Source organism: Stegostoma tigrinum, chromosome 5 (assembly GCF_030684315.1).
Source record: "Stegostoma tigrinum isolate sSteTig4 chromosome 5, sSteTig4.hap1, whole genome shotgun sequence".
NCBI classification, from domain to species: domain Eukaryota; kingdom Metazoa; phylum Chordata; class Chondrichthyes; order Orectolobiformes; family Stegostomatidae; genus Stegostoma; species Stegostoma tigrinum.
In genome coordinates, this window is record NC_081358.1 from 51245551 (window position 1) to 51264929 (window position 19379).

The following is a 19379-nucleotide window of genomic DNA, read 5'->3' on the forward strand; positions in this document are numbered from 1 at the left end:
AATTCAGGGGAAAATCAATATTTATACTGCATAAAAGGAAAGGGCTGATTGGTTAGCAAGCTTCCTCTGATTGGTACATTCAGCTTGTGAATTGTTCTATCAGTACAAGATGAATAAATTCAACAACATATCTTTTCTCAGCAACATTCAAGGGCCAACAAATGATAAAATCCAAAATGAGCCACAGGCCAATCGAGTGCAGCTCCAGCGCAGCTACAACACTGACAATGTGGAAAATTGCCCAACTATCCTCTGTCCACAAAAGGAGCACAAATTCAATTTCACCAGCTTGCTCTTGGTCATCACAAAGTGATGCACTTTCACAGAAATAACCTGTTCACTGAGACACAGTTTGGGTCCTGCCAGTCAACTCAGCCCCTGACTTCATCACAGCCTTGGTCCAAGCATGGACAAAAGAGCTGAATTCTGGAGACGAGGTGAGACAGAATGCCTTGACATCAAATCAGCATTTTATCCGGGTCTGGTATCAAAATCCCCCAGCAAAATTGAAGCTGAAGTGGAAATACTTTCTACTGATTGGAGTCACTCTTAGCACATAGGAAGATAGTTGTGGTTGTTGGACATCAGTCATCTCAACTCCAGGCCATCTCTGCAGGAGTTCTTCAGGGTAGTGTCCTAGGCTCAACCATCTTCAGCTGCTTCATTAATACATCCCTCTATCATAAGATTAGAAGTTCTTCACTGGTGATTACAAAACATTCAGCACCACACACTGCTGTTTTGTCACTGAGGAGTCCATGTCAAATGCAGGAAGAACTGGACAACATTCAGTATTGGACTATAAAGTAACAAGTAACATTTGCACCGCAATGTGCCAGTCAATGACCATCTCCTACAATATGGAACCTACTCACCGCCCCTTGACATTCAATGGGATTACTATCACAGAACTTCCCATGGCCAATATCATAAGCATTACTATTGACACTAATGTTACAGCTTTATCAGCAGATTTGAGGCTGAGAATACGGTTGCAAAGAATTCACCTTCTGTCTCTTCAAAACCTGTCCCACTAAATACAAGGCACAAGTCAGGAGAGTGCTGAAGTACTCTCCACTTGCCTGGATGGGTGCAGCTCCAACAAATTAAAGAAGCTAAGAACCAAAAAGAACTGCGGATGCTGTAAATCAGGAACAAAATCAAAGCTTCTGGAAAAGCTCAGCCAGTCTGGCAACATCAGTGGAGGAGAAAACAGAGTTAATGTTTTGAGTTCGGTCCTTCTAAGGAAGGGTCACCAGATCCGAAACGTTAACTCTGTTTTCTCCTCCACGGATGCTGCCAGACCTGCTGAAATTAAAGAAGCTCCACATCTTCTAAGTTTTGGAAATCTGATCGGCATGGACAAGTTGGACCAAAGGGTCTGTTTCCATGCTGTAAGTCTCTATGACTCCACAACAAAGCAGCCTGTTAATAAGCTTGCCATCCATCACCTTAATCTTTCACTCCCTCTACCACCTCTGCAGAGTGGCTGTAGTGTGTTACATCTATAAGACACACTGCGGCAATGCACCACGGTTTCTTTGACAGTGTAAATCTAGACCCCAGTGGGGTCTCTCGATTCTGTGCTCAGTCAATGAACACTCGCAGTTGGTCTGGCTGTTTAAGACTTTACTCTTTATTTCTTCAATCGGCCAGGCACAGATCATCTGGAAAACACAGACGTTGAGCACTTCCGTATTCCTCGAAGGAGCTGCACACCACAGGTTAATACAAAGACATTTTATACTTTTCTTAAAGCAGGGTACATGGCGCGATCGCATAGTGTATTCAAATAATTACCAATCAATACATGATATTGCTTCATTGACAGTTACATAATCCTATATTATTAACTGGTAAACAACTTATGTCACAATGCTTAGGTTACTTTTTGTCTCGCCATATAGTGCCATAACATTCGCTACTGAAGGTCAGCTAAAATGCTTAGTGCTGCAATATCTTATCATTACTGCGCTATTTATGCTGCAGCCCTAGCAGAATTCAAAGTTCCCAGGCTAAAAGAGCAGATCTAGCAGAATTTACAGTTCCCAGGCTAGAAGCCATTTTGTTCTGCTAACTTGCACCGAGAAGCCATCTTGTGCCTGTATCCAAGTTTCAGATTCTCAACAGAACCCTCCAAACCTGTGGCTTCAGTCACCTAGAAGGGCAACGGAGGTAGAGCTATGGGAACACCACCACCTTCAAGCTCTTCTCCAAACCACAAATCATTCAGGCTTGGAATGCCATTTCTCACTATCCCTGGATCAAAATCCTGGAACTCTTTCCCTAGCAACATTGCACATGGGCCAAAATGGTTCAAGATAGCAACTCACTATAATCCTCTCATAGGCAACTAGTGATTGACCACAAATGCTGCCCTAACCAGCAATGCCCACAGCCTATGAAACAATAAAATAAATTTAACGTGAAGAAAAAATATGTTTTGAACAAGCCTGCTTGTTAACTTTTCAATAATCAGTGCTAATCATGCAAGCGTGAAAGTGCAGACCAGTTTCCTGAATCATAATCAGGTTCTTTAATATTCAGCTGTCCAGCAATGAGACCAAACTTACTTGGGTTTTTCTAATGGTTCCGGCTCTTTGCGACCAGAGCCAACTGGATTCCTCTCAGCCTCCTCACCAGTGAGCAGATGGAATTCAGCTTCAACCTTGCCCTAAATTCATTGTGCAGAAAGTGTGAATAATGGACCATTTGTAAATGTGGGCAAAAAATGAACAACAAGAAGACAAATTTTAGATTATGTCCGCTAATCAGTACAGGAATGGCAATCATTTTTTATTTTTAAAATACAGCAATTGATTGAATGGATATTGAATTCTGGACCCGTTTCAATGATGCTATTCTGACACGTCCTCTAGTCCTGGCAAGGTGAAAGGAAAATCTCTGCCAATTTGATATGTCTGACAACTAGGGGAGAGAGCCTGAACCAAGCCCTGTTTAAGCCCAGTAGTAGGACACTGGGGATGAATTTTGTTGGTTGTGGCTAAGTAAGGGCTGGATGCCACCACCAAGAATTGCTGGCAGCTCAGCAGCACCACCACTGATGAAGACTATTAAGCTCAATAACAGGATTTAGGAAGATGTGAAGCACTGGCGTAGACGTGTTGGATTGAGGGAGGCAAGGTCAGAAATCACAACACCAGGTTACATCCGTGATAATGGGAACTGCAGATGCTGGAGAATCCAAGATAATAAAATGTGAGGCTGGATGAACACAGCAGGCCCAGCAGCATCTCAGGAGCACAAAAGCTGACGTTTCGGGCCTAGGCCCTTCATCAGAGAGGGGCATGGGGTGAGGGTTCTGGAATAAATAGGGAGAGAGGGGGAGGCGGACCAAAGATGGAGAGAAAAGAAGATAGGTGGAGAGAGTATAGGTGGGGAGGTAGGGAGGGGATAGGTCAGTCCAGGGAAGACGGACAGGTCAAGGAGGTGGGATGAGGTTAGTAGGTAGGAGATGGAGGTGCGGCTTGGGGTGGGAGGAAGGGATGGGTGAGAGGAAGAACAGGTTAGGGAGGCAGAGACAGGTTGGACTGGTTTTGGGATGCAGTGAGTGGAGGGGAAGAGCTGGGCTGGTTGTGTGGTGCAGTGGGGGGAGGGGACAAACTGGGCTGGTTTTGGGATGCGGTGAGGGAAGGGGAGATTTTGAAGCTGGTGAAGTCCACATTGATACCATATGGCTGCAGGGTTCCCAAGCGGAATATGAGTTGCTGTTCCTGCAACCTTCGGGTGGCATCATTGTGGCACTACAGGAGGCCCATGACGGACATGTCATCTAAAGAATGGGAGGGAGAGTGGAAATGGTTTACGACTGGGAGGTGCAGTTGTTTATTGCGAACTGAGCGGAGGTGTTCTGCAAAGCGGTCCCCAAGTCTCCGCTTGGTTTTCCCAATGTAGAGGAAACCACACCAGGTACAGTGGATGCAGTATACCACAGTGGCAGATGTGCAGGTGAACTGATGTCAATTTCAAGCCCACCAACACTCACAGCTACCTAGAATACACCTCCTCCCACCCACCCTCCTGCAAAAATTCCATCCCCTATTCCCAATTCCTCCGCTTCCGCCGCATCTGCTCCCACAATGAGGCATTCCACTCCCGCACATCCCAGAGGTCCACGTTCTTCAAGGACTGCAACTTTCCCCCCACAGTGGTCGAGAACGCCCTTGACCGCGTCTCCCGCGTTTCCCGCAACACATCCCTCACACCCCGCCCCCGCCACAACCGCCCAAAGAGGATCCCCCTCGTTCTCACACACCACCCCACCAACCTCCAGATACAACGCATCATCCTCCGACACTTCCGCCATCTACAATCCGACCCCACCACCCAAGACATTTTTCCATCCCCACCCCTGTCTGCTTTCCGGAGAGACCACTCCCCCTCCCCCCACTGCACCACACAACCAGCACAGCTCTTCCCCTCCACCCACTGCATCCCAAAACCAGTCCAACCTGTCTCTGCCTCCCTAACCTGTTCTTCCTCTCACCCATCCCTTCCTCCCACCCCAAGCCGCACCCCCATCTACCTACTAACCTCATCCCACCTCCTTGACCTGTCCGTCTTCCCTGGACTGACCTATCCCCTCCCTACCTCCCCACCTATACTCTCCTCTCCACCTATCTTCTTTTCTCTCCATCTTCGGTCTGCCTCCACCTCTCTCCCTATTTATTCCAGAACCCTCACCCCATGCCCCTCTCTGATGAAGGGTCTAGGCCCGAAACGTCAGCTTTTGTGCTCCTGAGATGCTGCTGGGCCTCCTGTGTTCATCCAGCCTCACACTTTGTTAACCAGGTTAAATCCAACAGGTTTATTTGAAAACACAAGCTTTGGGAGCCTCACTCCTCCTTCAGGTCTTAGCGAGAGAAGTAGTATCAGACACAGAATTTATAAGTAAAAGATCGAAGTGTATTAACCAAACCTAAGATCCTGTTGAATATTTAATCAGTTAGGAGGTTTTAGTTGATTAATATGTATATGTAAATTCCTGAATTCCTTTCAAGTCACTGCCCTGAGAAAACTACAGTGTAAAGAGAAGGTAAATTTGTAGACAGTCAATGTGGTGTTTTATAAATTCTTACTTTAGCAATAAAACGTGTCTGACTCCAAACCAAAATACAAAGAGATTCTAAACAAGACCTCACATCTAACATGCATTGCCTGGCCTAAAATGTTATCTGTTCTGTTCACTGATTAAACCTTCACTTCTCTCAGGGCAGTGACTTGAAAGGAATTAGGGAATTTACATATCCATATTCGTCAATTAAAACCTTCTAACTGATTAAAGATTTCACAGCATCTGAGGTTGGTTTAATACATCCTTATCAGTGGTGTGACCCTTTGATCTTTTACTTAAAATTCTGTGTCTGATACTACCTCTCTCACTAGCACCTGACGAAGGAGTGAGGCTCCAAACGTTTGTGTTTCAAATAAACCTGTTGGACCACGACCTGGTGTTGTGTCATTTCTGACCATGAAACACTGGTAGTACAGTTGTTCGGGAGCCCATCCCCTTAGCTACATAGGCCCTTTCTAAATGAGTAATAGCACCATGTTGTTGCCATTTATGGTCATGTTATTTTCCACAGTATGATTTTATATTGATTTAATATATTCTTATCATTTGAGAGCTTGGGTTCTAAAGCTGAGAAATTATGTACAGCTTCAAGTTTGATTCTAAAATATGTGTTAAGGAGGGAAGGAAAGATTTTAGTTTTGTTCTGAGTGGTGTTGAGACTTATTGGTACAGATATTTTTAATGAGGCTTTGAAGCCTTGGCACAGAACTTGAGGTGAATAGTTCAGTGTTCTGGGAGAAAAGGGTTGGAAGAGAAAAATGATGTTGCCTGGCAACGCAAGTCCAGAATCACAGAAGGTGTGTGTGCATGGCTTAGTCACAGTGAAAAGGTACTGCAAGTTCAAGTAGTGTTTCAAAAAAAAACAAGGCTGGAGAAAAAGTGCAGAATGGCTTAAGAGAAAAATATCCAACAACAGAAACCTACTGGAAGGGGATATATGGTAAACACACCTGTTTGTTCTGAAAGTGCTCAGAAGTCAATCAGAAGAAGCTCCAAAAACCAATTACAGTGTTCCAACAAAATGAGGAATTTTAAAGTGAGGACATAGTGCCACCTCACTGAGGTTATTGCTGACATTTGTAACAACAAACTGTTACAATTTGTTTTTTATGGATATAAACAAATTAATTTTTTATGGTCTCACTCTGGGATCAGATATGGTTGGTATGTTTACTCAGAAGAAATAAATGTACAACTTTTTTAGGATTGTGTTTTTTCATATCATTCCCTATTCATCACTGGTTGCCTCAATCTTTCCCTTGGGTAAAAAATTCAATGATCAAGACAGAAAATTTTAAAATATCAGAAGAGTTTTGCAAATTGTTTCTGAGATGTTTTTGGAGTCATCTATTTGAAATTCTGCAAAATTCCTTTGAAAAAGATATCTTGAGCTAAAAAAAAGTCATGTTATAATGTTAAGCAGGACTATGGTGCTGTTTTACAGAACACAAAGTCTTTTGTCAAAATATAAATACTGAGAGGGATGATACAATTATGTGGGCGGGTAATAATCATCATAAATGTCAAGCAAATGAGCTTACCTGTTAAAAAATGCACAAACAACAGTTTTATTCTAACTGAATTAATCCTATGCTGTGTTATTTTTGGCAGATATTAATTTGTCACAGTACAGAGTGTGCGCTTATAAGGACTTGGGGGCCATCCTTTCGCTCCCAAGGAGCATAGTTCAAATCAGCTCAACAGACCTGCCTTCATATGAAAGGCTCCATCACATGCAGTTTTTGCTCTGACAGACAGGCACAGGATGGAGCGAGGGTCTGCCAATCCTTGAAATAGATGAGGGGTAGCCATATGGGGGCCCATGGTGGAGGTGGGCTAATAGGGAAACTTGCCTTAATAGCTGCACCCTCTCACCCACTTCTCTCATTCTCATCAGTTCCTTTTCCCCTTCACACTAATCATATCCCCTCCAATGGCAACTCATGCCGTCGACCCACCTCCATTTTCCCCATATCCCCACATGGCCTCCAGGCTAACATTTCCCCCGCCCCCATGCCGTCCTGTACGCCATAACAGCTCATGATATTTGGTGGTGCTGTATTAACAACAATTGCGAAAGTTCAACAATGGACTCAAATTAAATTTCAGGAACAGAATCATATTAATTTTTTCTAACCTCCACTAATTAGACTCCACTAATAACACTGAAACATGCTTTATCCATCTTTCATGAGTATTTATATGTTTGTGATTCCAAACTTGGCAGAACAAAAATGGAGTTAGTTTGAACTCAGCCATAATTTCAAATAGAATAGTTGTTCTTGGGTTTCTTGCCATCTTGATTCATATACTTGCTTCTTTACCTATCCATGATAACATGGGATTTGTTGTAAAATTGGGTGGGACTTATTATCCCAGGTCTCCCTGACTATTTTAAAGGCCCCTAGCAATGGGACTGACTCTGCAAAAATCCAACCCTAAAAGTACACAAAGGATTAAGAAGAGAGGCTACACTGAGCGAGAAGAGCCTAACTTTAATCCGTGGTCTGAGAGTTAACTGGTCAGCCAGTACCATGGCGTGAAGCAATTAGCCTCAATATTATTAAGCCAATAGAGGGAACAGACATCAACTAGATTGATTTCTTCTGCCTCCTTCGGTGACTGAAAAAATGTAGCAGTGCTGGAACAAAGAATACTGGTGCAGAACTCATATTCCGCCTGGGAACCCTGCAGCCATATGGTATCAATGTGGACTTCACCAGTTTCAAAATCTCCCCTTCCCCCACTGCATCCCTAAACCAGCCCAGTTCATCCCCTCCCCCCACTGCACCACACAACCAGCCCAGCTCTTCCCCCCCACCCACTGCATCCCAAAACCAGTCCAACCTGTCTCTGCCTCCCTAACCGGTTCTTCCTCTCACCCATCCCTTCCTCCCACCCCAAGCCGCACCCCCAGCTACCTACTAACCTCATCCCACCTCCTTGACCTGTCCGTCTTCCCTGGACTGACCTATCCCCTCCCTACCTCCCCACCTACACCCTCTCCACCTATCTTCTTTACTCTCCATCTTCGGTCCGCCTCCCCCTCTCTCCCTATTTATTCCAGTTCCCTCCCCCCATCCCCCTCTCTGATGAAGGGTCTAGGCCCGAAACGTCAGCTTTTGTGCTCCTGAGATGCTGCTTGGCCTGCTGTGTTCATCCAGCCTCACATTTTATTATCTTGGAATCTCCAGCATCTGCAGTTCCCATTATCTCTGGTGCAGAAATTTGCTTGGGTCAAATTCCAAATACCAGATTTTGCACAGGGAATAGTCCCTGTTCCCGATGGATAGAGGCTTGTGGATTGTGGCCAATTATTGGGATGAATTGCTGCTACTTGTCACTTGAACTACTTAAGTCATTCACTCAGCTGTACGCTGAAACTTCAGGCTGTCTGTCTGTCGAGGTAGTGGGATGATTGGGAGCAGCCTGTTTATGGACAGGTAGTGGTGGGGATAGGTGTGGTGAGGGGAGGAGGGTGGCGTTGTGTAGAAGTACTCAGAAAGTTGAGGCTGCCCTGTAGCATGAGGGATGAGATGTGTTAGCACAGCCAAGCGTAGTGGATTTGAAAGAAGCAAAACACTTAAACATAATAAGTGAATACACTTTTCCAATTGCAGCTACAAGGCTGCATATACATTCAGATATTCTGAACAAAGCAGGGCCAACAGCCGCTGATTATGAATGTCAGACCAACGTTAACAGGGGAAATCCTGAAACACCAACAGACCCTTCACTAGTCTACAGAAGGCACTCATCACTTGTTTAATTGATTGACCCGAATGCCCAAAACAGACCCCATATAAATTTCTGGTTGGGTGTTTTGCAGGTGTTTTATGCGTGCATGTAGCAAGACTGATCTTATTGCTCCTGTTTTGCCCTCAAATTGCCAACACTAGTAAATCTAGCCATCTCTCTGAACAACATGGAACATTTGTCCAGTTTAAAGACAAATTCCGAGCCCTGTTGCATGTACCTCCAAGAAACAAACTGCCCGACTCATTTCACTTGGACCTGACACAAGACTTGCACTGGATAAATCAAAGTTGAAAAGAGAAAAGGAATGTTACTGACTCCATTTCTTCCCCCACTGTGGTTGAAGTTTACTTCGGTGTTATTTATTACAGATAGGAAGTACTGTACTTACAGTGAGTTCACCAGACTTTTCCAAAGGCCACCAACCTCGCAGTCGCTTCTGCTGAAATATTGAGATGAGCTTAACCCTAGAATTCTCTTCGATCATATCCAAGCCACATTTCTTAGCCGACTTGGCACCGCGAGGAAATCCATTCAGATCAAGTTCAACTGATCCTACAAAAAGGTGTTAGAAAAAGAAAATGCACATGTGGTATTAGAGATAATGGGAACTGCAGATGCTGCAGAATCCAAGATAATAAAATGCGAGGCTGGATGAACACAGCAGGCCAAGCAGCATCTCAGGAGCACAAAAGCTGACGTTTCGGGCCTAGACCCTTCATCAGAGAGGGGGATGGGGTGAGGGTTCTGGAATAAATAGGGAGAGAGGGGGACGCAGACCGAAGACGGAGAGAAAAGAAGATAGGTGGAGAGAGTATAGGTGGGGAGGTGGGGAGGGGATAAGTCAGTCCAGGGAAGACGGACAGGTCAAGGAGGTGGGATGAGGTTAGTAGGTAGATGGGGGTGCGGCTTGGGGTGGGAGGAAGGGATGGGTGAGAGGAAGAACAGGTTAGGGAGGCAGAGACAGGTTGGACTGGTTTTGGGATGCAGTGGGTGGAGGGGAAGAGCTGGGCTGGTTGTGTGGTGCAGTGGGGGGAGGGGACGAACTGGGCTGGTTTAGGGATGCGGTGGGGGAAGGGGAGATTTTGAAACTGGTGAAGTCCACATTGATACCATTAGGCTGCAGGGTCCCCAGGCGGAATATGAGTTGCTGTTCCTGCAACCTTCGTTTGGCATCATTGTGGCACTGCAGGAGGCCCATGATGGACATGTCATCTAAAGAATGGGAGGGGGAGTGGAAATGGTTTGCAACTGGGAGGTGCAGTTGTTTGTTGCGGACTGAGCGGAGGTGTTCTGCAAAGCGGTCCCCAAGCCTCCGCTTGGTTTCCCCAATGTAGAGGAAGCCACACCGGGTACAGTGGATGCAGTATACCACATTGGCAGATGTGCAGGTGAACCTCTGCTTAATGTGGAATGTCATCTTGGGGCCTGGGATAGGGGTGAGGGAGGAGGTGTGGGGGCAAGTGTAACATTTCCTGCGGTTGCAGGGGAAGGTGCCGGGTGTGGTGGGGTTGGAGGGCAGTGTGGAGCGAACAAAGGAGTCACGGAGAGAGTGGTCTCTCCGGAAAGCAGACAGGGGTGGGGATGGAAAAATGTCTTGGGTGTGGGATCAGATTGTAGATGGCGGAAGTGTCGGAGGATGATGCGTTGTATCCGGAGGTTGGTGGGGTGGTGTGTGAGAACGAGGGGGATCCTCTTTTGGCGGTTGTGGCGGGGGCGGGGTGTGAGGGATGTGTTGCAGGAAATGCGGGAGATGCGGCCAAGGGCGTTCTCGATCACTGTGGGGGGAAAGTTGCGGTCCTTGAAGAACTTGGACATCTGGGATGTGCGGGAGTGGAATGTCCACTCCCACACATTCCAGATGTCCAAGTTCTTCAAAGACCGCAACTTTCCCCCCCACAGTGGTTGAGAATGCCCTTGACCACGTTTCCCGCATTTCCCGCAACACATCCCTCACACCCCGCCCCGGCCCCCGCCACAACCGCCCAAAGAGGATCCCCCTCGTTCTCACAAGCCACCCCACCAACCTCCGGATACAACGCATCATCCTCCAACACTTCTGCCATCTACAATCCGACCCCACCACCCAAGACATTTTTCCATCCCCACCCTTGTCTGCTTTCCGGAGAGACGACTCTCTCCGTGACTCCCTTGTTCGCTCCACACTGCCCTCCAACCCCACCACACCCGGCACCTTCCCCTGCAACCGCAGGAAATGTTACACTTGCCCCCACACCTCCTCCCTCACCCCTATCCCAGGCCCCAAGATGACATTCCACATTAAGCAGAGGTTCACCTGCACATCTGCCAATGTGGTATACTGCATCCACTGTGCCCGGTGTGGCTTCCTCTACATTGGGGAAACCAAGCGGAGGCTTGGGGACCGCTTTGCAGAACACCTCCGCTCAGTCCGCAACAAACAACTGCACCTCCCAGTCGCAAACCATTTCCACTCCCCCTCCCATTCTTTAGATGACATGTCCATCATGGGCCTTCTGCAGTGCCACAATGATGCCACCCGAAGGTTGCAGGAACAGCAACTCATATTCCGCCTGGGAACCCTGCAGCCATATGGTATCAATGTGGACTTCACCAGTTTCAAAATCTCCCCTTCCCCCACCGCATCCCTAAACCAGCCCAGTTCGTCCCCTCCCCCCACTGCACCACACAACCAGCCCAGCTCTTCCCCTCCACCCACTGCATCCCAAAACCAGTCCAACCTGTCTCTGCCTCCCTAACCGGTTCTTCCTCTCACCCATCCCTTCCTCCCACCCCAAGCCGCACCCCCATCTACCTACTAACCTCATCCCACCTCCTTGACCTGTCCGTCTTCCCTGGACTGACCTATCCCCTCCCTACCTCCCCACCTCTCCTCTCTCCACCTATCTTCATTTCTCTCCATCTTCGGTCCGCCTCCCCCTCTCTCCCTATTTATTCCAGAACCCTCACCCCATCCCCCTCTCTGATGAAGGGTCTAGGCCCGAAACGTCAGCTTTTGTGCTCCGGAGATGCTGCTTGGCCTGCTGTGTTCATCCAGCCTCACATTTTATTATCTTGCACATGTGGTGTTGCCTACATTGGATCAAACCTTTTATGTTCTGGACAATGTTATGTAATCAATATTGTATCCTTTCTTTCTATTAATCGCCTCTACATGTTAAGTCCATTTGTTCCCCAACAGTTATCAGGCATCACAATATTCCCCATGGCCAGAAAAGCTACATCCAAAGTCAAGAGAAACAGCACAATATAATCAATGAATCTGTGGCTACATTTAGATTTGGAATCCTCGGAAAGGGATGCTTATTCTAGATGGATATCACTAACAAACATGAAAAATACAATTACTCCCCACATGTTTTAAAAATGCCTGTGCTGATCAGAACTAAACAGGGCAGAAGAATGAATCACTATCACTGTTGCGAACTTTATTTATTCACTTTAACAGGAGCAAAATATAACTAAATGTTAAGAGGGTGTCCCAGCAGAGCACAAAGAGGAGACAGTGTAAGTAAATGAATGGGAAAAGAATATGCTTAAAAGTGGAGACAAAGGTGTGAGGCAGGAAATTCTTCTGGGCTATATTGACAGGCAGTGACTAGTTGAGCTGAACAGCCTCCAATGAGCAAGATGGGCATTTAAGCAGTAATGTGTTAAGCACAAGACATAGTTTTGGTAAAGGTACTGAAACTTGCACAAGGAATGTTTTCCCAGAGAATTGTTGATAGCCACTTAACTTTCCTGATAACACTTATTAAGAAGGACACATGGCATTTTGGTGAATAGCACCAATTAAGAGTGTTAGTGTTGCCCAGCTGGCTAGGAGTAAAGGGCACATTGATTTTGAGAAGCACTTAAAGCTATATTGGGGTTTAGCATTCACTTGTTTCTGAAGATTTGATGAAATCAACTACCAGGAGAAATACTGGAACATTTGCCAAGACTTCACCAACATTCGAATAACTTTTTCCTAGACTGCCCACAGTGTAGAAAGAGACCATTTGACCCATCGAGTCTGCATCAATCCTCCAAGCACCCTGAGCATCCCACTCAGACCCAGGACCCCATCTTATCCCCATAGATCCACATTTAATATGGCTAATATACTTAATTTGAGCACTCAGCAGAACCCACGCTGTCACAGGGAGAATATGCAAACTCCACACAGACAGCCACCTAAGGCTGGAATCATATCCAATTCCCTGATGCTGCAAGGAGTAGTGCTAGCCACCATGCCAACCATGTCTGGGAATTTCGTTTTGTCTGGAAATATTTTGAATCCTGCATCGAAAAAAATAGTGAGCGCTCTGTCATCCTATTTCATTGAGTGGCTTAGGAGAGTCACCAGGAGAAAGGGTGTCGATGGACATCAACATTTTGCTAGTGTGCCCCCTTTATGTGCAGAAAAAATGGGAGGAGGATGTAAGGCCAGACTGAGCTGCTGCTCAACAATGACTTGGGCTCTTATTCAACCTGTGGAACCTACCTGAGTGGGTCATCCACCACGTGCCACAGGTCAGGATAAGGGATGGTAGATTTAAGACCAAGATGAGGAGAAATTACTTCTCTCAAAGGATGGTGAATCTGTGGAAGTCAGTACCCCAGAGTGTGGTGGATGCTGGGACATTGAGTAAATTTATGGAAGAGATAGACAGATTTTTAATTAGTAAGGGGTTGAAGGGTAATGGGGAGCAGGCAGGAAAGTAGAGTGGACGCCGAGATGAGATCTGCAATGTTCATATCAAATAGTAAAGTAGGCTCAAGGAGCTGAATAGTTTAAATCTGCTCACAGTTCTTATGTTCTTTATTGGAAGTGGAGGAGTGGATCCACATTCCATTTTCCAAAAAAATTATGTCCAATCAACATTTGCAGACAAAACCTATGGGTGTATCTGTTTTAGCATCGAGGCAAGTTCACATTTTAGTGACCTGCAATTGGGACTAAAACTGTGAGCATAAGACTTGACTTTCAGAGAGGCATCTTCCATTTGTTCACCACCCATTTAGCTTCTGCCCACTAAAATAGGCCCTCATTGTGTGCAGAATGTTCTCTGCTATGGCAAGAGAGTATTTAATCAGACAGAAATGGATAATACCCACTTACAGATCTCACCCTGCTGGCTCTCTAATACTCAAGCAGTGGCAAGTGCTGTAAGGGAGGTCTGAAAGACAAATTCTATCATGGTTCTTTGGAGGCGGTTCCCAGAGCTAGGGGTGAGTGGGTCTCATTCAAAAGCTCTCAGTGCCTTCTTGTGAGAGACAATATCAGGATGTGGAAGAGGGAGGGGGCAACTGCTGGCAGTCATACCTGGCCCTGTTGCCAATATGCCTCTATGAATTCCCTTGTGTTTTTCCAGTACAAGCCTCCCCTCCTGTCTCTCAGTCCCTCAACATTCTTGGGCCTCGGGCAAATATAGCGCTGTCACTGTCCTGGCGTTGCTGCTGAGCAACAAAGACGTGCTGCAATAGGGTCAGGGTAATGTCTAATTAACTGGCAGCTCTCAGTGGGCAGGACTTCCTCAATCCTTGGGAAGGTCCAATGTTACCCAGTTATTTGCCTTATCGGCAATCAATGTGGCAGACTCTCCTGAAATGAGGCACTGTGATGCTCGTTCGCTAGCTGCCCAGTCAATGTGTGATCCCCTACATCAAATTCTGCCGAATAATTCCACATAACCAGAAGTCATACAAGAGGAGGAAAAAATTGTTGTTATGATCTGGAATGGACTAGCTAAAAAGGGTGGTAGAAGCATATTAGATAAAGGAATTGGATGAATCCTTGAAGAGGAAATCTTTGGAGGGCTGGTGAAGAAACAGGGAAAAAGAAAGGTACTACTGGGATAGCCTTCAGGCCAAGTAGGCTGAATCGCCTCTTAATAAATATTGCTGTGATTATTTAGCTATAATGTGATGCATGCTCCTTCATAAGGGGGTCAGTTAGCTCAGTTGGTTGAATGGCTGGGTTGCAATGTAGACTGACATTGACATCATAGGCACAATTCCTGCACAGGCTGCGGTCACCATGAAGATCCCACCTTCTCAACCTTGCACCTAGGCTCAGGTGCCCTCCAGTTTAACCTCATTGCCAGTCTTCTCAATGGCAACTTTACCCGCTTCTTCATTGAATCCTCACTGTAAGGCCATTCAGCCATACTATGCTTCTGAAGAACATTCCATCCAGACCCAGCCCCCCAACCACATTCCTGCAACCCAGCATTTCACATGGCTAATCCACCCAGCCAGCACATCCTTGGTTACTATGGCAATTTAGTATAGCCAATCCACCCAACCTGCAAATCTTTGAATGGTGAGAGGCAACCGGAACATCTGAAGGAAACCCAAGCAAACACAGGTAGAATGTGCAAACTTGTTACAAACAGTCGCCCGAGGATGGAATCAACCTGGCACGGTGAGGCAGCACTGCTAACCACTGAGGCACCATGCTATCATGCTATTGTTATAGGAGAAGTTGGCCTAGGAGGAGTGGACAAAGAAAGAACAATGCAGCACAGGATCAGGCCTTTCGGCTTTCCAAGCCTGTGCCAACACATTTTGTCCTTCCATACTAAAACTGTCTTCAGCTATAGGATCCAAATTTCTCTATTCTCTTCCTATTCATTTATTCATCCAGGTGCCTTTCGAATGTTGCTATTGTGTCTTCTCCTACTACTTCTTGTGGCAACATATTCCAGGCACTCACCGCCCTTTATGTGAAAAACATCCCTCGCACATCTCTTTTAAACTGCACCCCCCCATCGCCGCCCTTGCACCTTGACCCTGCATCCCCTGGTAATTGACTCCCCCGCCGTGTGAAAAAGCTTCAAACTCTTCACTCTATCCATACCATTCATAATCTTAAATTAGGTCACCCCTTAACCGCCTGTGCTCCAGTGAAAACAACCCCAGCCTATCCAACCTTTCTTCATAGCTAAAATTCCCCATACCAGGTAGTATCCTGGTAAACCTTTCCTGTACCCACTCCAAAGCATCCACATCCATTTTGGGTAATGATGGAAATCACCTTCCTCAGCACCTGCCTACGGAACCAGATCATCCCCAATGGACTACAGTCTACATTCAAGCCTTCCCAATTTGGCCCCAACCATGACCATATCTACATCCAGAACATCAAGACCAGTCACGTCTGGACATCGAGCAGTTTTTCCGCCGCACCTCTCCACCTATCTTCTCCTATATCCATCTTCAGTCTGCCTCCCCCTCTCTCCCTATTTATTCCAGAACCCTCTCCCCATCCCCCTCTCTGATGAAGGGTCTAGGTCTGAAACGTCAGCTTTTGTGCTCCTGAGATGCTGCTTAGCCTGCTGTGTTCATCCAGCTTCACACTTTGTTATCTTGGATTCTCCAGCATCTGCAGTTCCCATTATCTCTGGAAAATGATGGAGTGGGTTTTATCAACACCGTGTCATTCCTGATATCTGGAATGGAGCTGTATGTCAAATCGGTTTTCTTTTGCCATTAGAATTTAAAAAATGGAAGTGGTCGCAATTTGCATACAAAATACATTCAATTCCCAGGTTGGGAAGCTTTTCATTGGTGAAACCAGTTGTCAACTGAAAGTGTTACATCCACAGATGCCCTATTAAAGAGCCATTGATGGAGACTCTGCCTCACGAGCACAACTTCCTTTCCCAATTCCATCATCATCTGTTTTAGATTTTAGAACTCAAAGGCATTTTTTTAAATGGAATCTCGCCTGTAAATATTTCACATGGTTTTGATTTCACATTTTCAACTGTATATCTTTATTATTTATGCTAGTTTATTTAGAGAGCTTTATGTACTAGAATACTTCATGGTTGGCATGCACAGATGATTACATGAGATTTAGGGACATTACCCTTCTTGTGGAAGAAATAATGTGGCATTCATTCGTTACTGAATTTTCTTATTAGTGTCAATGTTGAACTCCCCTGTCTGTGGGACCTGACTGAACTTGCTGGCACAGCTAGCTTCCCTCCATATATTGTTCAAAATCAGTCTCAACAAGGATAATTAAAATGTTGTTATATGAATTTAAAATCTGTAAGGACTCTGGCAGCCAACACCCTGAGATGGAACCACATTTGGAAAAGTACAGACCCTGCCCTTCAGGCTCTTCATTTTCTTACCTTGACTGACTGTTGCCAATAACACACAGGGATGCCAGGTCTTTCCCACTTCACTCCTCTGTGGTCCTGACTCTAGTTTCTGTACTCTCCCAGCACCTCATTCCAATCCTCCATGGCCTGATCTCACTTCACAACCCCCTTCTTACTGAATCATCCTGGCCTGTCTTGAACCTCCATGCGGGAGATCATCTTCTTGCTCCCCTCCCTTGAGCTGTCAAAGTTTAATAAGGAAAACTGCTAATCTTACACATAGCTGCAGAAAACCAACTGGTGAAGGCCACCTTTAGACAATCATAAATATAGTACCATGAGATTCTTGTGTGCCACTGACTTTATCATCAAACTTCATTGAAAACTATTTCACATTGAGTATTCATGGAATGCAAATGCACTGTGAATTTGAACATATGAAAGGCCAGCTTAATTTTTGACACCTTGCTGACTTTATAGCTGCATCTCAACTCACCATCAGGAAATAATATCTCATTTCCTGCAGAATTGAGTAACATTGCATACCACATTGGAGGCTCCATAAAATTCCGCATTTATTTGAGCTTCAGTATCAGCTCAATACTGCATCCCAGCATTTTCTGAGGGTCCCATCAGAATTGTTGTGATGGGGAGGGTATAATCCATGCAAAAATTAGACATGCATTGAAGTTGTAAGCAAAGTAGGTCATACCTACAACTTGTAAGTCAACCGTACAACTTGTTGTTTAAGTCACATAATGCTAGCCCTAAAAATCCTGACATTGTTGGCAAAGTTTACTTAAAATTTAAACTCCCCAAAAACTGATGTAATAATTTTTTGAGAAATAAACTTAGGGCGGCATGGTGGCTCAGTGGTTAGCACTGCAGCCTCACAGCACCAGAGACCCGGGTTCAATTCCCGCCTCGGGTGACTGTCTATGTGGAGTTTGCACATTCTCCCCGTGTCTGCATGGGTTTCCTCCTGGCGCTCCGGTTTCCTCCCACAGTCCAAAGATGTGCAGGTTAGGTGGATCAGCCATGCTAAATTGCCCGTAGTGTTCAGAGGTGTGTGCGTTATGGGGGATGAGTCTGGGTGGAATGCTTCAAGGGACGGTGTGGACTTGTTGGGCCGAAGGGCCTGTTTCCACACTGTAGGGAATCTAATCTGATCTAATTTTTTCGCTGGATGTTAGTAGTAAAGCAGGTTTTAACTGTCTAATCCTAGTTGACCTGGAGGCATTAAGTAACAGATCATGTGATGAGAAGGCCGAACAAGCTAAAGTTTTGAAAGCTCCCAAAAGGCATTTGTTAGGCCAATTGCATTGGATAACAAAATGACAGCAGATAGTCAACTTTTCAGGACCGTACACAAATTTAATTTCATACTTTGCCCCAGTGGGGTTTTCTGTACTCCACTTCTCATAGTTGGTGCTAGCCAAAATGCACTTGGATGTGATTAGGAATTAACACTTTAAAACAATTGATTGATTTTGATTGATTGTCTCGTGTACCTAAATACAGTGAAAATCTTTGTTTATGAGTGGCACAGGTAGATCACAGCAAGCAAAGGATGTACAGATCAAAAAGACTTGGAAGCATATAGGTTACATTGCAGGATACATTATTTGAGGCTGGATTCCATTCAACAGTCTGATAATGACCAGAAAGAAGCTCATCCTGAACCAATTAAGCCTTCTACAGTGTTTAAAATGGCATAGTTACAGGTGGTTGGGGCCCAAATAACAAGTATCAGCTGTCAATCCAGGTAGATTTCTAATACAGGCTTAAAATGACTGTGAAATTAATAGAAGCGATGACCATTGAGTCTGAATCTTTTTAGCTATTGGAAGTCTCACCAAGCTAAGAAATGCTCCCAAGTTCTCAAATGTGCAAAGTGCAAACCCTTTTTTCTCTCATGTCTGTTTACCTCCTCTGTATTAGATTTGAAACCAGGATTTGTCATTTGAAAAGACAATATTTCAATAGTTTCCTTCCAAGTATTTTCTTGTACCCTTCGCAAGAGAAATTGAAGCATTCCAAGTTTCTGGCTTACCTAAGAAGTCGTCAGAAGAAAGCCGTTCAAAATCCCAGACTTGAAGTACTAGGATTGCAGGGACTTTATGTTCTGTCTTATCCAGAGAAAAAATTGACTCCCTTTTGCTTATAACCATCTGTTTCTCCGCAGGTATGTAGTTGAAGGGAAAGATAAAACGCCAATTGAAGTTTCCCTCCCCAGTCAAGGAGTTGTAATGCACATCTGTTTCCTTCTTATCATCTTCTTTTCCCTTTAGCCAGCTAAAGAAACAAAATAGTTGAAATGTTAAAAAATATGTTGTACCTCAGATTTACACCACTGGAGGAAAAATGAGTCTATGTCAAGAGAAGAATCTGTTGCATTACCAATTTTTAACATTTTCATGAATAAATTT

The 19379-nt window shown here is 45.2% G+C and overlaps 1 protein-coding gene across 3 annotated transcripts in view; it reads right to left on the reverse strand.

Moving 5' to 3' along the window:
* The window catches only part of fer1l6 (fer-1 like family member 6), a 142673-nt gene that overhangs the window by 4405 nt on the left and 118889 nt on the right, over positions 1-19379 (reverse strand). For all 3 annotated transcript variants that reach the window (XM_059645982.1, XM_059645984.1, XM_059645983.1), the window contains exons 38-40: positions 19004-19245; positions 9243-9406; positions 2574-2674 (exon numbers count right to left, since the gene is read on the reverse strand). In XM_059645982.1, the coding sequence (XP_059501965.1) occupies positions 2574-2674; positions 9243-9406; positions 19004-19245 (507 nt within the window). The remainder of the gene's footprint in view (positions 1-2573; positions 2675-9242; positions 9407-19003; positions 19246-19379) is intronic.